The 21,157-nt window shown below is 42.0% G+C and overlaps 3 protein-coding genes across 4 annotated transcripts in view; 2 read left to right on the top strand and 1 right to left on the bottom strand.

Moving 5' to 3' along the window:
• The window catches only part of LOC111606659 (potassium voltage-gated channel subfamily KQT member 5-like), a 112,630-nt gene extending 110,232 nt beyond the window's left edge, over positions 1-2,398 (bottom strand). For both annotated transcript variants that reach the window (XM_023327780.1, XM_023327781.1), the window contains exon 1: positions 1,727-2,398. In XM_023327780.1, the coding sequence (XP_023183548.1) occupies positions 1,727-2,073 (347 nt within the window). In that variant the 5' untranslated portion in view covers positions 2,074-2,398. The remainder of the gene's footprint in view (positions 1-1,726) is intronic.
• Positions 2,399-4,958: 2,560 nt separating this feature from the next.
• LOC102235929 (CB1 cannabinoid receptor-interacting protein 1-like) lies at positions 4,959-9,360 on the top strand. Its single transcript, XM_005811206.2, has 3 exons — positions 4,959-5,495; positions 7,258-7,402; positions 8,053-9,360. Exons 1-3 carry the CDS (start codon positions 5,317-5,319, stop codon positions 8,215-8,217), a joined length of 489 nt encoding a protein of 162 aa, XP_005811263.1. The 5' UTR covers positions 4,959-5,316; the 3' UTR covers positions 8,218-9,360.
• A 4,377-nt stretch (positions 9,361-13,737) lies between these two features.
• ppp3r1 (protein phosphatase 3 regulatory subunit B, alpha) overlaps positions 13,738-21,157 on the top strand; it is a 51,039-nt gene continuing 43,619 nt past the window's right edge. Inside the window, exon 1 of the mRNA XM_023327493.1 lies at positions 13,738-14,013. Within this exon, the coding sequence (XP_023183261.1) occupies positions 14,011-14,013 (3 nt within the window). The 5' untranslated portion in view covers positions 13,738-14,010. The remainder of the gene's footprint in view (positions 14,014-21,157) is intronic.

Consider the following 21,157-nt stretch of genomic DNA (forward strand, 5'->3'; position numbering starts at 1 on the left):
TGACAGCTCCACTTCCTTCTCACAGTGCTCTTCTTCCAAAAGAAAGGGCTCGGAATAGGGAGGGAGGCGGCGTCTCGGTCCAACGATGGGAACACAATACCTCAGTGGAAGCCTTTTTCATTGGCACCACTGGTGTAGAGTTATAAAAAGCCCTAAAACAAATCCATCTTTTCATCTAAACTTCAATGCCGCAAAGATCGTGGGATCACCAAGACAACGAGATTACCACAAGAGGCGAATCTTTACGACAACAGGTTTTTTGTGAGTGATAAGTAATAAAAAAAAAATTAAAAAAACGTTTTCTGACTTACATCTCGGTGTTAAACCCTTTGAGACTGTTATGTAGAAACCCCCTCCAGAGTACAGTGAAGGATATGTAATGCTGTGGGCCTGTTACTCAGCTAAATGCTCCATTTCCTGCTTCGGAAGGAAGTTTTCGGGTTCGTGCGAAGCCGCGCAGAAACCGTTACGTCAAGCAACAGATCAGTCAGAGTGCTGCTGACAGACAAAAACCGGGAGAGGTCAGAAAGATCTGCAAATTGATTGTGTGAGAGTGGAGAGAGGAAATCAGAGTATTTCACATAAGAAAGAAAAAGAAGAAGAAGAAGAAAACAAGTTGTGGTCAGTGGGAGGCTGTTTTCAATCTGAGGGCTTTCCTCCCAGAACCACTTTGTTTTGAATTAAGTTGAAGCACTAGCCTGTTGATATCCGTCTCATTTGTAGTCTGACTGATTTCCCAGATCTCTTGGAGAACATCCAAGTTGTACAAAGATAAGTTAAGCCGTGACCTAATCATATTGAGCCACAGCGAGCACACTAGAGTTTATGTTCCAGCGTCACTTAATTTCACTCTATTTGTATTGACCTGATTCACAACAAACGCTATCATGACCAACAAGCTCTGATTCAGATATGTGGAGCTCTGTTTACTGTAGCTCAGCTGTGCATGATGGAATGAGCCACCAGTAATGTCAAAGGATATTTTATACAACAGGATACCATCAAAAAGTAAGCTCTTGTTACAAAAATGTATATTCATATTGTATCTTTAAACAATGTTTTAGCTTATTAATTTTCATGGTTATGGCTTACGGTGGCTGAAAACTCAAAATGTATGTATTTTCTCAAAACATAAGAGCAGTTCAACATAACATCAACATTAGCCTTGAACCATCATGGATTCTGCAACTCGCTACTCTTTTTTTTTCTGACTCTGGAACCTTAATTTCCAAATATGGTGACCGTTATTCTGGTGCACTTTTTCCTTCCACTAAACTTTCAAATTAAATGCTTTGGTACTATTTTATATGAACCAGCTTCTTTAGTAATGCCCTTTGAGGCTTACCATTCTTGTGGAGGGTGTCGATGACTGTCTGCTGGAGAACAATAAAGAACAATAAATAAACAAGCCTTTATTTATTGGACTTATGTAATATTTTTAATTTATGAATCCCTTTCACTTATTTAATTTAGTCAGTAAAATAACTTTTTGACAATATTCTAGTTTATTCTTTACTAATGTGCCTGAATTGTTCATGTACAGGTGATGAAGTCGATGTTGCGGGGTAAATGAAGCAGCATGTACACAGTAGCAGAAAAGACACGTATTTTCTAAGTTGTTTTTCGACGTTTGAAAGTTAGAAGACGCGAGTTTTAAAACCAAGAGTAAAATACGTAGCACTTTTTTTTTCCCCCCTGAACATTTGTAGCTAAAGTTTGTACTCACACAAAAGCGTGGTAGACAAAAGCCCACTCCCTCGGTCGCTCCAGCACGTTGTAGAGGTAATTCTGGAGCCGCCGGTACCGCGCGTTCCTGCGGCCGCTCTGCGAGCTGTAGGTCAGCGGCTTCCCCAGCAGACTGAGCCGGGCGCCCTGGTTCCTCTCCGCCGCCGCCGCTGCCGCACCTGCTGCTGGGGGGGACAGCAGCCCGTCCCCGACCCGGACCGCGTTGTTCATCGTCCTCCGTCCAGATTCCACATCTTTTAACGGGTGCTCCTGAGTCCGGTTCCCAGCGGAGGTCTTCAGCCAGATCCCGGTGCCGCCGCTTTCGTCGCCGGTGTGACTTCGCGGCATGGCATCACCAGCGCGAGCGTGGAGCGCGCTTAGAGACCGGCTCGCACTCACATGTAGCCAAGTGTGTTTCTTGGTATTCTAACTTCAGCTATTAATGTAAATCGGATTGAGAGGTTAATTATGGGTTAATTCACTAAAGATCTCCCATCCTGTCTCTCTACGCTCGTTTGAACACACGCAGACTCCGATTTGGATACTTTGGCCATCTGCGCAAGGCTGGGAAAGAGTCGGGTTATGAAGGAGTGGGTCTCCGAAGACATTTGTGGGAGTGAGGACCCCTTCCCCTTCCCTTCCACCCTCCCATACTCATTCTTTTACCAACGCATCCTCACTCTCCCCCTGGACTGTAGTCTTCACGCTTTTGGCAGACTGAGGTGTGGTGCTGCAGCACGAAAAGCCCCAAAAGCAAAGTCATCTGGATGAAGATGAAGAGAAATCTGATTAATTGGGCTAATAGGAGCCCAATCAAGACTCCAAAAGGAAGTTTTCTTAATAAAACAAACTATATAAAACCAGAAAATTTAGTGTAAAATCTTAGACAGACAGATCATATTTGACAAGTGACTGAAAATTGAATTTACCTCAATAACAAGATTTCCCATCATCTTAGCAACTGACAGTGAGTGCAGGCAGTGACGGCATGAATAAGAGGAACGATTTTGCAATTGTGTTCCTACACAAAACAATGAAATTTAAATATGCTTCTGGTGGGAGCAAAGTGTCTATTTGAATCTGAAGAGACCGCAGTGTCAAATGATGCCAGCGATGTTCAGGGTCTAAAGAAAAGCAATTTTACATCATTTGGTTGAAAAGCAACTGGAAATTATTTATCTATTTGTGGTTGAAATGTGAAGGTTAAAAAAAAAGACACATCAATGAAGCTGTCAATTACTGCTTGAGTTGGGTTTAAATGTTTTAGGTGTTAATGTGGCGTAAAAAGTGAGCCTAGGCTTCGTGTAATCCTAGATGGCAGCATTCTGCAGAAAGCCTCTTTGGCAATAACAGAGTTTCAGACAAGAAGAGTGCAGGGGCTACTTTGACCTGCCATTAAACTACTCAATGTTGAACGACTTCTCCAACCTAATAACATTTTTTGTTATTATTTAACCCTCTATGGCATGACTTTTTATTTTTGTGGGGAAGAAATATTTTCCTGCATTCTTTGGGAGCTTGGTGGTCCCTAATTACATGTCAATCATAAAATCGGACTCTGACACCTCCTGGAACCAGATTTGGGTTTGTTGCCTCAGGGTAACATTGGTCTAGAACACCAAGATTGTCTACACTGATTATGAGAAATGAAATACAAATCAAACAAAAACTATATTCATAAAAGAACTATTTTTTGGACAAAAATATGTCAAAAATCATGCCCCCCAAAAAATAAAATAAAGGAGCAATGTGAGGTACAGCTATGTGGTTTGTTGCCTGAGGGCAACGCCATGCCATAGAGGGTTAAAACTGAAATCTGATGTATTCAGAGCATAGTCTCTGCAAATGTGTTGATGACTCCAGTATTGGTGTTAACAAATGATGATGATGATTATTATTAATAGTAGTAGTAATAGTAGTAGTAGTTATAGCAGTTTATTTTTTTTTACATTCTACAATAGTAGGTCCAATAACTGATTGCATAAATTGCTTCAAATTTATTGCACATTTCTTTTTGCATGAATATTCGACTGATCTACAGTACACTCCGTCTCTTTCATATAAAAACCCCTTTCTCGCTGTGGTACAAGCCTGACCTCTAGTGGTAAAGTCGTCGCATTACAGTGAGCCAGCAGAACCTAGAATAGGGGTCTGCAATCTATGCAACACAAAGAGCCATTTTGCTCTCAGGACAGCCGAATAAAATTTGTTCAGAGCCGCAAATGTTATATGGCCTTTTGAAGAAAAACAAAACAAAAAAACAACCTTTGAGACAAATACTTTAGTAAATTTCTTGTGAGTTTGTAAGTAACCTGTTAGGCTCCTGGGTTGTTTTGAGATTTGTTTATTATTCAGTGTTAACTTTGTCCTTAGTCTCTCTCTCTATGCTTTTTTCTCTCTCTCCCCTCACACCTGCAGTCACTTAGCCATTCAGCCCAGGTTCATTTTTCCCACATTCACTCTCCCATTATTTAAACACGTCGGCTGATTCCTGCCGTTTATTTCCCAGTTTCTTCCCCATACAACCCTCCTGTCTTTTTGCCCTTGGGTTCCTGTTTTTGTTCACCTCTGGCTCCCTGTGCTCCCCATGAGTTTTGTAAGTTTGTCCTTTATTTTTTTCATAGATAGATCTATCTATCTATCTATCTATCTATCTATCTATCTATCTATCTATCTATCTATCTATCTATCTATCTATCTATCTATCTATCTATCTATCTATCTATCTATCTATCTATCTATCTATCTATCTATCTATCTATCTATCTATCTATCTATCTATCTATCTATCTATCTATCTATCTATCTATCTATCTATCTATCTATCTATCTATCTAGATAGCTATCATCTATCTATCTATCTATTCATAGATAGATAGATAGATAGATAGATAGATAGATAGATAGATAGATAGATAGATAGATGTGGGTGTGCGTGTTAAAAAAAAAGTGTTTGGACTCTTTAAGTTAGATTGTGAAACCTAGATGATGATTAAATTTACCACTGTGATTAAATATGCTTTTGGCTATCAGCCTATCAGCATATAGACTATTCAGCTTTACAGATAGCTAAAAGAAATTAGGAGTAAAAAACACGTATTTTTGTTGCTGTAGCCATGTTTACATGATTATAAATTGTATTTGTTACCGCTACAATGCTTTCGTTTTAATTGTGTCGTCCATGAGTGTTTCCAGAAACACCGCGAGCACAAATTCAGCACCAAGGACAGCTGTCCAGCAAAGACACGCGCGAGGAGTGAAAGGAGTGGGCGCCGTAGCATAAAGTGGGGCAGTGTGCTGTGAGAGAGACAGGGAGAGGTTGTTGTCGTTGTTTTTTTTCGTTTTGATTTTTCTCCAAAGGAGGGCACTGGTTGGGATTAGGCTCGTGCTGTGGGCTGGAGTGGATTACGCGGCGTCGCGCGCGCAGGGAGCGAGAGAGGCGGAAATGTGCCGCCGCGCTTCATCGCCCGACGAGCTTCTCGGTCCGCTCCTCCGCCAACTTGATCGCGACACTTGAGGCGCGCCCTGACTCTTTCCGCCAGCTTGTGCTAAATCACCGCCCGCAAACGAGGTGTCCGGCTGCATGGAAACATGGCCGACGTTCCCCAGGTCGTCAAAATCGGGATTTCCCTGAAGATGCTTCCCAACAACAGCGCGGTGTTCTTCAAGTCGGACGGAGCTCGGTTCGGACAGACGCGCACCATCAAGCTGCTGACCGGCTCCAAGTACAAGATCGAAGTGGTGGTGAAACCGGGAGCGGTCCAGGCCACGTAGGTATTCACGTGGATTATCCTTGTCTGGTCGTGGGGGAGAAAGAGGGGGAAATCTGGTGAGGCTGGGAGGCAAAACCAACAAATTCTAATGTCCTTTTTGTAGAGCGAATATTTATTGCTTAGTATTTGAATATTTTCTGTGAGGTTGCTGCTGCAGTTTCTTTTTAAAATACATGCTTTTAAGAATATTTTCAACTCAGATTAGTGACTTTTTCCATTAGATAATTCCTCATAGAAAGGCTGCAAACATATGGACTGTATTTTCTGAGTACTTTCTGTTTACTATTGGACAATGGAAATTGTGCATTTTTATTAGTTTGCGGAAAGAAAAGGTAGTTTAAAAAAATACATTGTTTTATTATTATCTTTGCTTCATGTTGATACAGACTGATCAGCTCTTTTTTGGTGTGTGTTTTTCCCCCTATTATTTAATTTTAATTTCACTTTTTTAAATTATTTTTTGATTGAGCCAACATTTTAGCCTTGAGGGCTCCACAGGTTCATCGAGGCAAGTTTAAAGCTGACTCTACGTGCGGCACGTGAACGCAGCACAAACACCTCCTGCTTCCACGTCAAAATCCACCAAGGATTACTCTGGGATGCGGGCCTTCGTGGTGTTGAGTCACCGGGCTCTAGTGATTCGGACTCCCGCTTATGTAATCAGCTCAGTTGCACCGCCATCTCCAAACACGGATTAGAGACGGATGTTTGGCCGTAATTCTGTAACACGTCCCGGAGCACGCTCCTCAATAAGAATTATGTGAATGTAGGTCACACATGGGTTGATGCAGAAGAGCTGCTCGGCTGAATGTGGGGCACAGAGCACAGCTGGGGGAGCCTGCAGCTCAACTCTGATTTGTCAGTGGGGCGGTAGCAAAAAAAAAAAAAAAATCTGTCAAAGATCTGATCTCCAGCTGCTCGGAGAAAGTATTCACGCTATTTGAAACTACAATACATTTAGTAGGGATTGTATGTCACGCATTGTAGCACAATGGTTGAATGAATGAGAATTTTTTTTTTTTTTTTAAACAATTGAAGACGTTTTAGTTCTTCTCTTCCAATTCAGTCAGTTGCATCGTGAGAACTGCACTGCAAAAACACAAAATGTTAACAAGTAGTTTTGGTCTAGTTTCTCATCCAAATATCTTAATACACTTGAAATAAGACAAAGGTAACTTACAAGCAAAGCATAGGAGCTTAATATTGTTCGATTTTTTTTTTAAGTGCTATCCACTGGCAGATTATTTCACTTATATCAAAACATTTTTCCCTCCTAATAAGTGAAATGATCTGCCAGTGGAACTAGTACTTTATTACCAATACTAAGGAATTATTAACCTAAAATAAGCTCCTGTATTTTTCTTCAAAGTTAAGTTATGTCTTATTTCAAATGTCCTAAGAAATTAGACCAAAAGTACTTGGTAAGAGTTTGTGTTTTTGCAGTGTAATATGCATCTGAAAGCCCCAAGATAGCAGCTCTTGAGATGGAGGTGGGCACGGCTGGTTTAAATAAAAGGATATTCATGTCTTAGAACGGCCTAGTCAAAACATAGAATTGAGGATCTTTGGGGTGAAAAAAATGAAAAGTTGATTGCTCAAAGATGCTCTCTATCCAATTTGACCGAGCTTGAGTTGTTTAATTGTTCCACGTTGTGTTGGTTAGTCACAAAAATGCTCGTGGCAGCAATGTGACAAAGTGAATATTTTTGCAAGGTGCTGTATATGTCATCAGTATGTTTTGCTGTGTTTCCGCCTGCAGCTCCATGAGTGTGGGTGGAGTGACCTTTCCCTTGGAGCAACAATCCAAAGACCCCCAGTCTGTGGTTTACACCGGTCAGTATGACACTGAGGGGGTGGCACACACAAAGAGTGGAGAAAGGCAGCCAGTTCAAATCAACATACAGGTATGGGTGTACTGTACTGCACACACATAAACCCAGTGTGTGGATCGTTCGACGTTTTCCACTATCGTCAATGATACAACTGATCCAATATTTGTGTCTGTATTCTCTTCAAAATTCAAATTAGCTTTCATTGCAGTGACATAATCACACTGAAAGAATTAGAAAGATTCAACCTTACACTTATTTGAACAAGTATTTTAGTCTCTAACAATTCGTTCAAATTAAATGGAACATAAGCATTTTTAAAGTATGCAGAGCTGTGAAAACACAATTTGTTGTTTTTGGGTTTTTTTTTTTGTTTAGACTATAGTGTTTCACACCATCAAACATTTGTTATATTGAACAAAGAAATGCTAGGTAAAACAAAAATGCAGTTTCGAAATTATTTCTTTTGTTACTGTAAAGCAATCCAAATGAACCTTCATCCTGTGGTATCATAAGCTTTGTAGATGTTTATAACGCTGCAGCCACCTGTCCTAGCAATATGTTCCTCTGTCTTTCACCTTTAAAGGCTTTTCCACAAAATGTACTTTAAAATTGGATGTACATGAGGCGTTTCCTTTATTAATAATCCCGTTTTCACAGCAAGAGTTTCGATGATGCTCAGACCTTAAGGTGCGCATGTCTCGTGCGTGCGTTTGTGCTTTCAGTTCACAGAGGCGGGGTCATTTGAAACCGTGTGGCAGGTGAAATTCTACAACTACAACAAGAGGGACCACTGCCAGTGGGGCAACAGCTTTAACAGCATCGAGTACGAATGCAAACCCAACGACACGCGCACGCTCATGTGGATCAACAAAGAGATGTTCGTCTGACGACCAGAGGCGGCGCAAAAGACGTGGGTGTGTGCTTTAACGAGTCCTCCCTCCTTCAACCTTCTGTTGAAGAAGTGTCAGTGTCAGTGAAAATGTGAAGCTCTTTGCAGCCGAAACAGACCCATACCCTGCTATTTTATGTAAAAGACTGCATAAACCTCCTTTGGAAAGTTTTTTCCATTTATACTCTGGTATTCTGTCCCTCAAGTGTGGAAAAAGTACATTTTTGTGTAGTTGTGTAAGATTACCTGTGTTTACGATGAGTATGCGTTTTACAGATGGTGCTACTGATGTGGTTATGTGGATATGTATGTATTTTTAAACTATATGCAGTAATGTGGAAAAGTTTTGAGCTGTCTCTTATTTCTTGAGATTTATTTGATTTGTTTAAGTTACTTAGCGCTGAGTAATGATATTTGGTCACAAAGTCTCCATTGATTCAGTGTTGTTCATGCAACAGGAAACTTAACAAAGAACCATTTACAAGCTTAGTTCAATCTAAGATACCAAAGATAACACAGTTAGTGTTAGGAAAAGTAATCTAGTATTTAAGCACCAATAAGATGATTCCCAAGGATCTATTAGCATAGCGCTAGTGCTTAAGATTAGCACGAGCTTTTTGAAAAACCCTAAGAAGGAGAAACTGATGGAGATTTTATTGAAAAGTTTACAAAAAAAAGTCTGGCTGCTTTCAATGAAAGGCATACATTATTTGGGGCAGCTTAAAATGGTGTACGTTACTGTTTGTACACATTTTTCCCATCCATTGTTAGCGATAAAATATCCATTGATCTGTTCCTTGTAAGCAACAAAAGCCAGCATAAAAGTCAAACAACTGCACTGTTAAAGTCCATAATTTCACACATTCCCTATGCCTGCTGTATTTGCTAGTTTTTATTTAATTGGCGCCCAAGTAATCATTCCCCGTCTGTCTGCAAAGCACTGCCATAATATATGCGTGAGAACTCTGGGGCATGGGGAAACGAACACAATGGCAGCAATGGTTGGCATGTAAAAGGTTCTTTGGCAGCAGGGTACTATAGAGTCTAGGAGATTTGTACCAATAAACTGGAGGGTGTAGATCAGGGGTCTCAAACTCCAGTCCTCGAGGGCCGCTGTCCTGCAACTTTTAGATGTGCCTCTGCTGCACCACACCTGAATAGAATAATTAGGTCATTAGCAAGACGCTGGAGAACTGATCTACACAAGGAGGAGGTAATTAAGCCATTTCATTTCAGCGTTTTGTACCTGTGGCACATCCAAAAACAGCAGGACAGTGGCCCTCGAGGACTGGAGTTTGAGACCCCTGATGTAGATGTTACGTAAATGAGATGCCTCTTCTAACACTAGAATGGCTAGAGTTAGTCCACTTTGACGTATACCTATATCGGCTTCGATAGTCCAACTGGCCTGAAGGATTTTATCTAGCAGGTGCTTTTGTTCAGTAAATAGGGCCATTACCTTATCAGTACCCTGGTAATGGCCTCAACGCATCTCACAGTTGCACAATAGACTTAGACTTCGACTTCGACTTAGACTGACTTTGTTGTCATTTTCAATGCACAGGGTGTATAAAGAACGAAATTTCGTTCCATACGGCTCAGGATAATGTTTGAAGTTCCAATGTTGTGAGTAAAATAAAAGTCTGATGGCAAGTAGGAAAAAGCTGTTTCGGAACCAGGTGGGCCTGCACCGGATGCTGCAGAACCTCTTTCCAGAGGGCAGCAGGGAGAACAGTCCATGGTGGGGGTGTGAGGGGTCACTGATGATGTTTCGGCCTCAGGACACGCATCCTGCATCGATGGTTGACCTGACACTTCGCCCTTTTGCCTGAGCTGGGTGTGGAAGGTTGTTGCCGAAGCAGTTTCTCCTTGTGTGCCTTCTTCTCACTCACATGAGAGTTACCGAACTCTTTTGCAAGCTCAACCAGGAAGTCCACCCGTCTCTCCTGCACCCCAATGCATGCCTGATAAAGCACATGTGCATTCAGTGCTGCCATGTCAATCATGTTTGCCAGGTTTGCTGACCAGCTGTCACATAGTGATGGAACCTTGGTCACCCCCCGCAAGATTATGACTGAAATAAATGCCATTAGTTCTTGTGAACTAAATAGGTGAAGCAGTCACCTATTTATCCTCCACAGCACAAAAGGCTGCATGCAAATTTGCATGTGCAAAGTCTCCCAGATTTCTTTTGCTTACACTTTTTGCATGATTTTTTTGAGGTGGATCAACACAATTAATTTGGTTAGTTTATTTCTAAACTGTCATGTTATACCCTCTTAGCTTTATTTCAAAGAGAAACATTACTAATTTCTTTTAGAAAAACCTTTGCATATTTTTTGAAACAGATTCTATGTTTTGCAAACTCTATGTACATTTGGCAAAATGACCTGGATAATGCAGCACAACATCATGGATCAGCTGCAAAAGGTCACATCTCTCCAAAAACACTTCATGTATGCTTCAAAACTAAACTGAAGAGCACTACCTACAGGAGACCTGATCTCCTGCAGGTATCATAGATACCCACCCCCAACATGGACTATTCACATTCCTACCTTCTGGCCTGACGGTCAACGACCACATTTACAATTGAAGAAGGGATGCTAATTTGAGCCATCAGAGTCGTCAGGGTGGACTCCGGCCTTTTGGCCCTGCTGAGCCGATATGGGAAGGACTCGAAAACTGTATCATCCTAGTGCTAATAGTTCAAAAAGGACTTGTGGCTGTGGCAAACTGAGTGGTTATAGTATTTTTTTTGGAACGAGGACCTGAAAGTATTTCCTGATTTCAGAGGGATCCATCCTCAATGTCTCCCTGAGAAAGTTTACTGGATACTCCGATCAACTGTTTGACATGGCTTACGTTCTGGTCATGGTTCATGGCTGTGGGCCCATTAGGAGTTTAGTGTCCAGTTCACATGTGCTTTGTGGATCTTGAGAAGACTTACAACTGTGTCTCTTTGTGTGGAGGGAGATGGTAGAGTATGCCAAAGCATGTACGATGTACAGACGATGTACAGACCCCTCATGTAAAGTTTAGTCTAAAATGCCCTCAGGGTGGTACTGCCATATTTGGAGCCATGTTTATGCATTCTTAATTGCTGACGTGTTGATCAAGTTTTATTAATACAGTTTTAAAATGATTAAACATTTGGTACATTCTAACTGACTTAAAAAGCATCTTGGTTTGAAGCACTCTATGTTTACCTATGTGGGAGTTCCTTATGTTGAATACCATCATTTGAACATGAAATCCAGCTATTTAAGTAGGCATTTTGGCTTTGGATGCAGTTATTGTCTCCAGGTTGTGTTTGTGTTCTCTACCTCTTCTAAAAGGACCTGGCTGTGTCTCCATTAGGGAGAGCGGGAAAAAATGTTGTGTTTGGAATATTCCCCAGCCTAAACCTTTAGTGACCTGTTTAATGGCTGTTTTATATTTTTTGTGACGTTATATAAGAAAATATTTTTTTGTACAGAGAACAATTAACTCTTTTGAAATTGTTTATTTTTTCAGAAAACACTTTCAGTTCTCAATTAAATTGATCTATGCAGAGCATTAGGGGAACAAAATGACACGTGCAATATACTGTTCTGGTGGGATTTGTATTAGGAAGAAACTTTTCCTGTTGTTAAAGTGATGTTTGTAATGTTATTATATTAAAAAGGGAATTTTTTTTTTTTGCGTCAGTTGTTGTCATTCATACTAAGTGGTGTACATGGTTTAATTGCTCTAATAATCCTTTTCAATACTATTTCTATGAAACTTTCAGCATCTGGAAGAATACACAACTCTTGCAGGAAATAATACTTATTTCAACAATACATGAGGTGAAATTTCCTTTTAGACTGTGGTCAACATAAGTTACATTGAAGGTCCTAAATAAACATTTGATTCTCGCCGTTTGGCATTACATAGACATTCATGTTAAATGCAACTGAAAAGTGATCAAATTTTGTCTTCAAATTTGATGCTCCTTGTAGAATGTTTTAATATTTACTGAGAAATGTCCGTCTTATTCATACCAGAAACTAACTTCGAGTTCTTATTTGTGTGTTTTAATGGTGTCTTGTATTTTACATGACAAAGACTTGGCATTCATGTTCAACATGCTTCAGAAATATTAATGTCTTAAAGTGTTACAACAACTGTTCGTTTCACTCCACTTTGAAAATCCCATAAGATTCAAAGTTGATGTATTGAATTTCGTGCGCTGCAACCTTCAACGCTTCTGTGGCTGTTCAAAAAAAAAAGCACAGATTGTACTACTGCTGCTGTCTTGAATGACTCACACGTTCAGAGTGAGAAATAGAAGTTTGATGAGATCTGAGGCAAAATCTGAGAATACTACACAACACACAAGAACTGCTGGGTTGTTTCTTTAGCTGGATTTATCCTGCTGGGAAAGCACTTAGGTAGTTTTAACCAAATATTGGGTCAAAAACCATGACATGTTTGTTGGGTAACAGAAGAAACTCACTTGTGGTCATTAGCAACAATGCGACAACCTGCTACTTTTTAGCTTACAAGGTCTTAGCAAAAGCTAGTGCTGGCAGCATATGTTTGACATTTACACTTTACCAAATAATTGATTGTAAAGTCAACAGGCGTTATTTTATATTGTTATACAGTATGATTTTTTTTTGTCCATATTGAAATTCAGTGAATAAATATCTTTTTCAGACTTGCGATTAAATAAAGAATAAAAATGCTTCTAAACAATATTAATTGATGAGTCTTTCTGTATTGAGCGCTACTGGGAACTCTTGCTTCTTACCACGTCCAAAAATGTGACTGTTTCATTTCTATAATTTACCCTTTGGAGTGAGCTTTTTCATTTTATTGCATATCTTGCCCTGTGGTAAGTATGTGATTTCCAATGGATGACCCCTTGTGCTTGCTTATGCATACCCCAAAGATTAGCCCACTCTTAGGAAGTTCAGACATTCGCAACTTTGGGTTACTTTGTGGGGTCAAAAACTTTAGCCAGTATGCTTGGTGTGAACCATGTGCCAGCTGTATTGTGTTAAATCAACTCTGGGTTTGAAAGTGAGAAGTGGAACAAATTTTCTCGAGGGTGATCTCAGAGGATACAAGGTCACCCTGTGCAATAGGGGGTAACTTTTTTCTCAGAATACGTTTTTTTTTTTTTTTTTTTTTGTTAATACTGTTTACTTAAACGGTTAAAACAGGGTTAATTTTTGTGTTTCCCTATTTACATTACTTTATTTTACAGAGATAAATAAAAAATAAGGTTAGAAACCAACATATGAACAGTTATTTTCAAAAATTTTATTTTATATGGTGTTCTAGTTTTGCGATAAAGTTTGGGGGAAATATCTCCCTGCAATGTTGAGATTCCACCACCAGGAGGAGCCCGTGCACAGAGCTGCTTTGTGTGTAGGACATAAAAAAACAACCAAAAAAAAAAACAACCATGCAGCTTGTAGTACCCGGATGTACAGTACTGCCGCACCTCCCCCCTTCTCACTCTCCCTCCGCCCCTCCGCCACCGCCTGCTTGTCAAACCGAACCTCCTCCTCCGCTTACTGTCCCCTCCCAGCGGCTCTCACTCCCTTCGCCACTGCAGTGAAAGCCTCGGTTACAGAGAGAGACGGCGAGGAGAGTCTGAAAGCTGGGTACAAATCCAGGACCAGACCTCTGAAGAGGCACTACTACCGTGTTGGGGTTTTTTTTTGTATCGTTCCGCTCGGCTCGGCGGCCCGCTGACTCTTCCTGTTTCACCTCTTTTCCGTTCTCATCGCCTGGATTTCATCATCCGACCCGCAAGATGGTAAGCAGCAGAAGCAACGGCTCCTATTTTCAGCCTCCGCCGACTGGTAAACACACCAGCTGGCAGGCCTGTGCTCTAATGTGTCGAATAATGTGGCGTTTTCACAGCTTCTTTTCCGCCATGAGTGTTTCGCTTTGAGTGAACGGTCGAGAAACGTCGAGCTTTGCGAGGAGGAAACGCTTTTCTTCCCCACTTTTGGCTCCAATACCCCAGGGCTCTGCTGACAGTAGCCTGCAGCTTGTGGCCCAGATATTTCTCATCCTTTCTCGACATAGCCCACACTCTTATTAGCAACCAGGGCCTCGCAAATTAGTTTTAGTGACAGAAATACCCGCTTATTGCATGTGGCTTTGCGGTTAATTGTGGCACATTTTTACCCACCGAGCAGGAAAATTCACCGACTAGTCATGTAGCTGCAGTGCTGTGCATTAAATAGAAAGCGCATTTTATTTCCATATAGGAAGCACGACGCTGTATATGAAACTGCTGCATTATATAATATTACTGCATATGCTTTGAATAATAGGTTGGGGCGTTTTAGAATCAATTTACAACGATTTTTTTTTTATTAGGGAAGCTGACATAGCAGGCCATGGGATTGCTACACTGCCACACACCGCCTGCTGTAGTAACCATCAGGCAATCAATTTGCATACCTGAGATCATTTGAAAATGCATTATAATCATAAACATGATTATACTTTAATGCTGCCTTATTTATATATATATATATATATATATATATATATATATATATATATATATATATATATATATATATATATATATATATGCACAACAATGCTACAAGCAGTCAGTGAAATACCAAACAGAGCGTGACAATGACTTTGTAGTGTAAACGGCTAAATTAGCAAGTTGACTATTAAAAAGAAATTGTAAAAAAAAAATGATCAAAAAACAATGTAGGGCAGCGGAGATGGCTCCATGGGTCTGTGGGATGGAAGGTAGGTATTGGTCAGCAGATCCAACCATCCAGAACCTGAGAAAACAGCGCCTAGGCTTCGATCCATATATGTTCAGCTGAGATGCAGGGAATTGTGCCAGTAACCTTTTGAGATGCCTATTTAGATGGCTGAAGAACATGTCGACAAATTTCTATGCCTTGCTGTTCTCGTATTTTATTTTTCCAAGTTGAGGAATTACAATAGCTTTCCTTTTTTTGTGGAACACACCAGTCTTTTTTTAGGCCCGAGCAGCAAAGCGCTGCGAAGGCCTATTGTATCTGTACTGTTTCTTATTATTATTAGGCCCGAGCAGCAAAGCGCTGCGAAGGCCTATTGTTTCTGTACTGTTTCTTATTATTATTATTATTATTACGATTCTGCCCCCCTAAAGAGGAGCCTTTTTGGGGGCTTTATCATATTCAAAAACTCACCAAACTTGGCGGTGGCGACTAGAAAATTTAAAAATTTTGAATTTTAAGGTTGTCGCAAAAATCGCAAAAAAAATTGCTGAACGGCGGCAACTAGCAATTTTCTGTTGACACAATGGTATGAACGTACTTCATCGTAGAGACATGAAATTTGGTACACTTGTAGAGCTCACCAAAAGACTCAGAACTTACATTTAATGTTATAAGCCAACTATCACAGGAAGTCGGCCATTTTGTATTGAACGTCCATTTTTTACCTCGATTTTGCCGTTTACAGCCTTCGTATTTGATCGAACTCCTCCTAGGGATTTCGATTGATCGACTTCAAACTTGGTCAGTCTGATCATAAGGCATGTTTGATTTAAAGTTATCAAATTGGTGAGTTTTGGAGCATGTTGAAGGGGGGTTAGCAGGGGTCAAAGTTCACCTACTCGCCATGAAACACGAAACTCTTATATTTCCTATACAAAAGCACATAGAGGGACCAAACTTTCAGTGATTGATCGGCATCGGGTCCCCTACAATACCATATGGTCAAATGATGACATCACTTAGGCCACGCCCCCTGAGAACAGGAAGTGTCATGTTTTACTGTGAACGGTCGCTCTCTTAGCCCTTTGACCTAATCAACATGAAACTGTGTCCAGACACAGAAGACATGTTGGTGTGTTGAGGATTCCAACCCCGACCGGCTTTGAGATAGCAGCTGGGCGTGGCGGCGTGGCGAAGTGACCTGTAACGCCGATGCCATACGTTTGCTTCTAGATTCCACATGTTTCGACCGAGCTGCATCAAACTTGGCCTGAGTGATCCTGGAGGCTTGCCCGTCAATCCTACGTCATCACATTATGACGTCATCTAAGCCCCGCCCCCTGGGAACCGGAAGTGCCGTTTTTTTCCTTGGAAAGCTCTGTTTATGGCTCTCTTGACCTAATCAAGTTGATTCTGTGTTGGATGACAGATAGGAAGTTGATCTCGCTTGCTTTAAAGTGCCAAGAGTTTTCAATGGCGGCAACGCCGTTCGTATACGTTTGCCTCTACATTCCACATATTTTGACCGAGCTGCATCAAACTTGGCCTGAGTGATCCTGGAGGCTTGCCCGTCAATCCTACGTCATCACATTATGACGTCATCTAAGCCCCGCCCCCTCGGAACCGGAAGTGCCGTTTTTTTCCTTGGAAAGCTCTGTTTATGGCTCTCTTGACCTAATCAAGGTGATTCTGTGTTGGATGACAGATAGGAAGTTGGTCTCGCTTGCTTTAAAGTGCCAAGTGTTTTCAATGGCGGCAACGCCGTTCGTATACGTTTGCCTCTACATTCCACATATTTTGACCGAGCTGCATCAAACTTTGCCTGAGTAATCCTGGTGGTATGCCCGTCGATCCTACGTCATCACATTATGACGTCATCTAAGCCCCGCCCCCTCACAACAGGAAGTGCCATTTTTTTCCTTGGAAAGCTCTGTTTATGGCTCTCTTGACCTAATCACGATGATTCGGATGATAAACTCTGTCAATGCTCGCTGCTGGCTGAACCGTGTGGGCGTGGCCAAATGGCGAATATCAGTCCCTCGCCATATGCATACGTTTGGCTCTTATTCACGCATGGATCATCCGATTGGCGCCAAACTGGATATGTATGACCTTTGTTCACCTCTAAAGAGCCCAACGGGTTTGAAATGTAATTTGGCTCCACTGCGCCCCCTAAGTTAATACATGGGCTGTATCTCCTCGACGTATCGACCGATCTGCACCAGATTTTTTGACAGTCGTCGGGGAGCGCTGCCGAACGCATTCACGCGTGTCGCCCGGTGGACGGGCGTGGAAAATGCGCGACAGCTTCTGCGGCGGCTAGCGGGCGACGGTGCTGGAAACTGCGGCGGAGCTTCTGCTGTGGGGAGTTGGCTGCGGCTCTGGAAATCGTGCGAGAGCTTCTGCGGTGGCCAGAACCCCCGCGGTGGCCAATAGGCCGGAGCGGCGCTTGCTGCGAGGGCCGCCCGAGGCTGCTTGCAGCTTTAATTAGGCCCGAGCAGCAAAGCGCTGCGAAGGCCTATTGTATCTGTACTGTTTCTTATTCTTCTTACGATTCTGCCCCCCTCTTCGTGCGCCTTTTTGGGGGCTTTATCATATTCAAAAACTCACCAAACTTGGCGGAAGCGACTAGGCGGTTTAAAAATTTTGAATTTTAAGGTCGCCGCAAAAATCGCAAAAAAAATTGCTCAACGGCAGCAACTAGCAATTTTCAACAGACCCATTGCTATTCACTTACTTCATCGTAGAGACTTGAAATTCGGTACAGTTGTAGAGCTCACTAAGACGCTCAGAATTTACAAGTAATGTCATAGTGCAACTATCACAGTAAGTCGGCCATTTTGTATTGAAGGTCCATTTTTTACCTCGATTTTGCCGTTTACAGCCTTCGTATTTGATCGAACTCCTCCTAGGGATTTCGATTGATCGGCTTCAAACTCGGTCAGTCTGATCATAAGGCATGTCTGATTTAAAGTTATCAAATTGGTGAGTTTTGGAGCATGTTGAAGGGAGGTTACCAGGGGTCAAAGTTCACCTACACGCCATGAAACAAAAACCTCTTATATTTCCTATACAAAAACACATAGAGGGACCAAACTTTCAGTGATTGATCGGCATCGGGTGTCCTATAATACCCTGCAGTGAAATTTTTTTTTTACGTAGGCCACGCCCCCTGAGAGCAGGAAGTGTAATGTTTTACTCTGAACAGTCGCTATCTTAGCCCTTTGACCTAATCAACATGAAACTGTGTCCAGAGACAGAAGACACGTTGGTGTGTTGTGGATTCCAACCCCGACCGGCTGCGATGAAGCAGGTGGGCGTGGCGGCGTTGCGAACGCCATCGAATTTCGTTTGGCTCTGAATTCCACAGTTTCGGGGTGAGCTGCTCCAAACTCACTAGGATGGATCCTTATCCATCCCCGAACAGGAATCCATAGCGATATTTGGTGGGCGTGGCCTAATTTTTCTATAGCGACCCCTAGAGTATTTTAAATGAACAGCCCCAAGCCATGCTTAAACCTAGAATTACGAAACTTGGTACACATGTGTATCTTGTCGGGACGTACAAAAAAGTCTCTTAGAGCCATGCTCTAAACCCAACAGGAAGTCGGCCATTTTAGATTGAAGTTCATTTGACCTCGATTTTGACGTTTACAGCCTTTGCATTTGATCGAACTCCTCCTAGGGTTTTCGATTGATCGGCTTCAAACTCGGTCAGTCTGATCATAAGGCATGTCTGATTTAAAGTTATCAAATTGGTGACTGTGTGAGCTTGCTGAAGGGGGGTTACCAGGGGTCAAATTTCACCTACTCGCCATGAAACACGAAACTCTTATATATCCTGCACAGAAACTCACAGAGATACCAAACTTTAAATTATTGATCATCATTAGGTGTCCAAAAATAACCTGTGGTCAAATGATGACATCACTTAGGCCACGCCCCCTGAGAACAGGAAGTGTCATGTTTTACTGTGAACGGTCGCTATCTTAGCCCTTTGACATAATCAATATTAAACTGTGTCCAGAGACAGAAGACATGTTGGTGTGTTGTGGATTCAAGCCCTGACCGGCTGCGATGAAGCAGCTGGCTGTGGCGGCGTGGCGAAGTGACCTGTAACGCCGATGCCATACGTTTGCTTCTAGATTCCACATGTTTCGACCGAGCTGCACCAAACTTGGCCTGACTCATCCTGGTGTGATGACTGACAATGCTATGTCATCATATTATGACGTCATCTAAGCCCCGCCCCCTCAGAATGAATTAGAGAGATCTTCTGTGTAATTACATAATAAACAGTCCATGTTCTTTGTTTGTAGGGCAATGCTGCCCTCTGCTGCCCACTGAAATAGTTTCATTATTTCAGTAATTCGACACCAGAGGGCAGCATTGCCCTATGGAATGACAGTTCAATGTTGAATTAAAGAGGAAAAAATTAAATAATTAGGCCCGAGCAGCAAAGCGCTGCGAAGGCCTATTGTATCTGTACTGTTTCTTATTAGGCCCGAGCAGCAAAGCGCTGCGAAGGCCTATTGTATCTGTACTGTTTCTTATTATTAGGCCCGAGCAGCAAAGCGCTGCGAAGGCCTATTGTTTCTGTACTGTTTCTTATTAGGCCCGAGCAGCAAAGCGCTGCGAAGGCCTATTGTATCTGTACTGTTTATTATTAGGCCCGAGCAGCAAAGCGCTGCGAAGGCCTATTGTATCTGTACTGTTTATTATTATTATTCTGCCCCCCTCTTCGTGGGCCTTTTTGGGGGCTTTATCATATTCAAAAACTCACCAAACTTGGCGGTCGCGTCTAGGCGGTTTAAAAATTTTGAATTTTAAGGTCGCCGCAAAAATCGCAAAAAAAATTGCTCAACGGCAGCAACTAGCAATTTTCAAAAGACCCATTGCTATTCACTTACTTCATCGTAGAGACTTGAAATTCGGTACAGTTGTAGAGCTCACTAAGACGCTCAGAATTTACAAGTAATGTCATAGTGCAAGTATCGCAGGAAGTCGGCCATGTTGGATTGAAGGTCCATTTCGGACCCTGATTTGGCCGTTTACAGCCTTCGTATTTGATCGAACTCCTCCTAGGGATTTCGATTGATCGGCTTCAAACTCGGTCAGTCTGATCATAAGGCATGTCTGATTTAAAGTTATCAAATTGGTGAGTTTTGGAGCATGTTGAAGGGGGGTTACCAGGGGTCAAAGTTCACCTACACGCCATGAAACAAAAACCTCTTATATTTCCTATAAAAAAACACATAGAGGGACCAAACTTTCAGTGATTGATCGTCATCGGGTGTCCTATAATACCCTGCAGTGAAAATTTTTTTTTACGTAGGCCACGCCCCCTGAGAGCAGGAAGTGTAATGTTTTACTGTGAACGGTCGCTATCTTAGCCCTTTGACCTAATCAACATGAAACTGTGTCCAGAGACAGAAGACATGTTGGTGTGTTGTGGATTCCAACCCCGACCGGCTGCGATGAAGCAGGTGGGCGTGGCGGCGTTGCGAACGCCATCGAATTTCGTTTGGCTCTGAATTCCACAGTTTCGGGGAGAGCTGCTCCAAACTCACTAGGATGGATCCTTATACACCCGCCAACAGGAATCCATAGCGAAATTTGGTGGGCGTGGCCTAATTTCTCTACATCTCCCCCTAGAATATTTTAAAAAATCAGCCCCAAGCCATGCTTTATCCTAGAATTACGAAACTTGGTACACATGTGTATCTTGTCAGGACGTACAAAAAAGTCTCTTGGAGCCATGCTCTAAACCCAACAGGAAGTCGGCCATTTTGTATTGAAGGTCCATTTTGGACCTCGAGTTTGACGTTTACAGCCTTTGCATTTGATCGAACTCCTCCTAGGGATTTCGATTGATCGGCTTCAAACTCGGTCAGTCTGATCATAAGGCATGTCTGATTTAAAGTTATCAAATTGGTGACTGTATGAGCTTGCTGAAGGGGGGTTACCAGGGGTCAAAGTTCAGCTACTCGCCATGAAACACGAAACTCTTATATTTCCTATACAAAAACACAGAGAGGGACCAAACTTTCATTGATTGATCGTCATCGGGTGTCCTAAAATACCCTGTGGTGAAATTATTTTTTTAAGTAGGCCACGCCCCCTGAGAACAGGAAGTGTCATGTTTTACTGTGAACGGTCGCTATCTTAGCCCTTTGACCTAATCAACATGAAACTGTGTCCAGAGACAGAAGACATGTT

Source organism: Xiphophorus maculatus, chromosome 22 (genome assembly GCF_002775205.1).
Source record: "Xiphophorus maculatus strain JP 163 A chromosome 22, X_maculatus-5.0-male, whole genome shotgun sequence".
In the NCBI taxonomy this organism is placed as follows: Eukaryota; Metazoa; Chordata; class Actinopteri; order Cyprinodontiformes; family Poeciliidae; genus Xiphophorus; species Xiphophorus maculatus.

What these genes read in the sequence shown, in the direction of transcription:
- LOC102235929 (XM_005811206.2), top strand. Translation starts at nt 5,317, where the DNA reads ATGGCCGACGTTCCCCAGGTCGTCAAAATCGGGATTTCCCTGAAGATG. An exon ending in CCGGGAGCGGTCCAGGCCAC is followed by an intron (nt 5,496 to 7,257) that starts GTAGGTATTCAC and finishes TTCCGCCTGCAG; the next exon opens with CTCCATGAGTGTGGGTGGAG. An exon ending in CAGTTCAAATCAACATACAG is followed by an intron (nt 7,403 to 8,052) that starts GTATGGGTGTAC and finishes TTGTGCTTTCAG; the next exon opens with TTCACAGAGGCGGGGTCATT.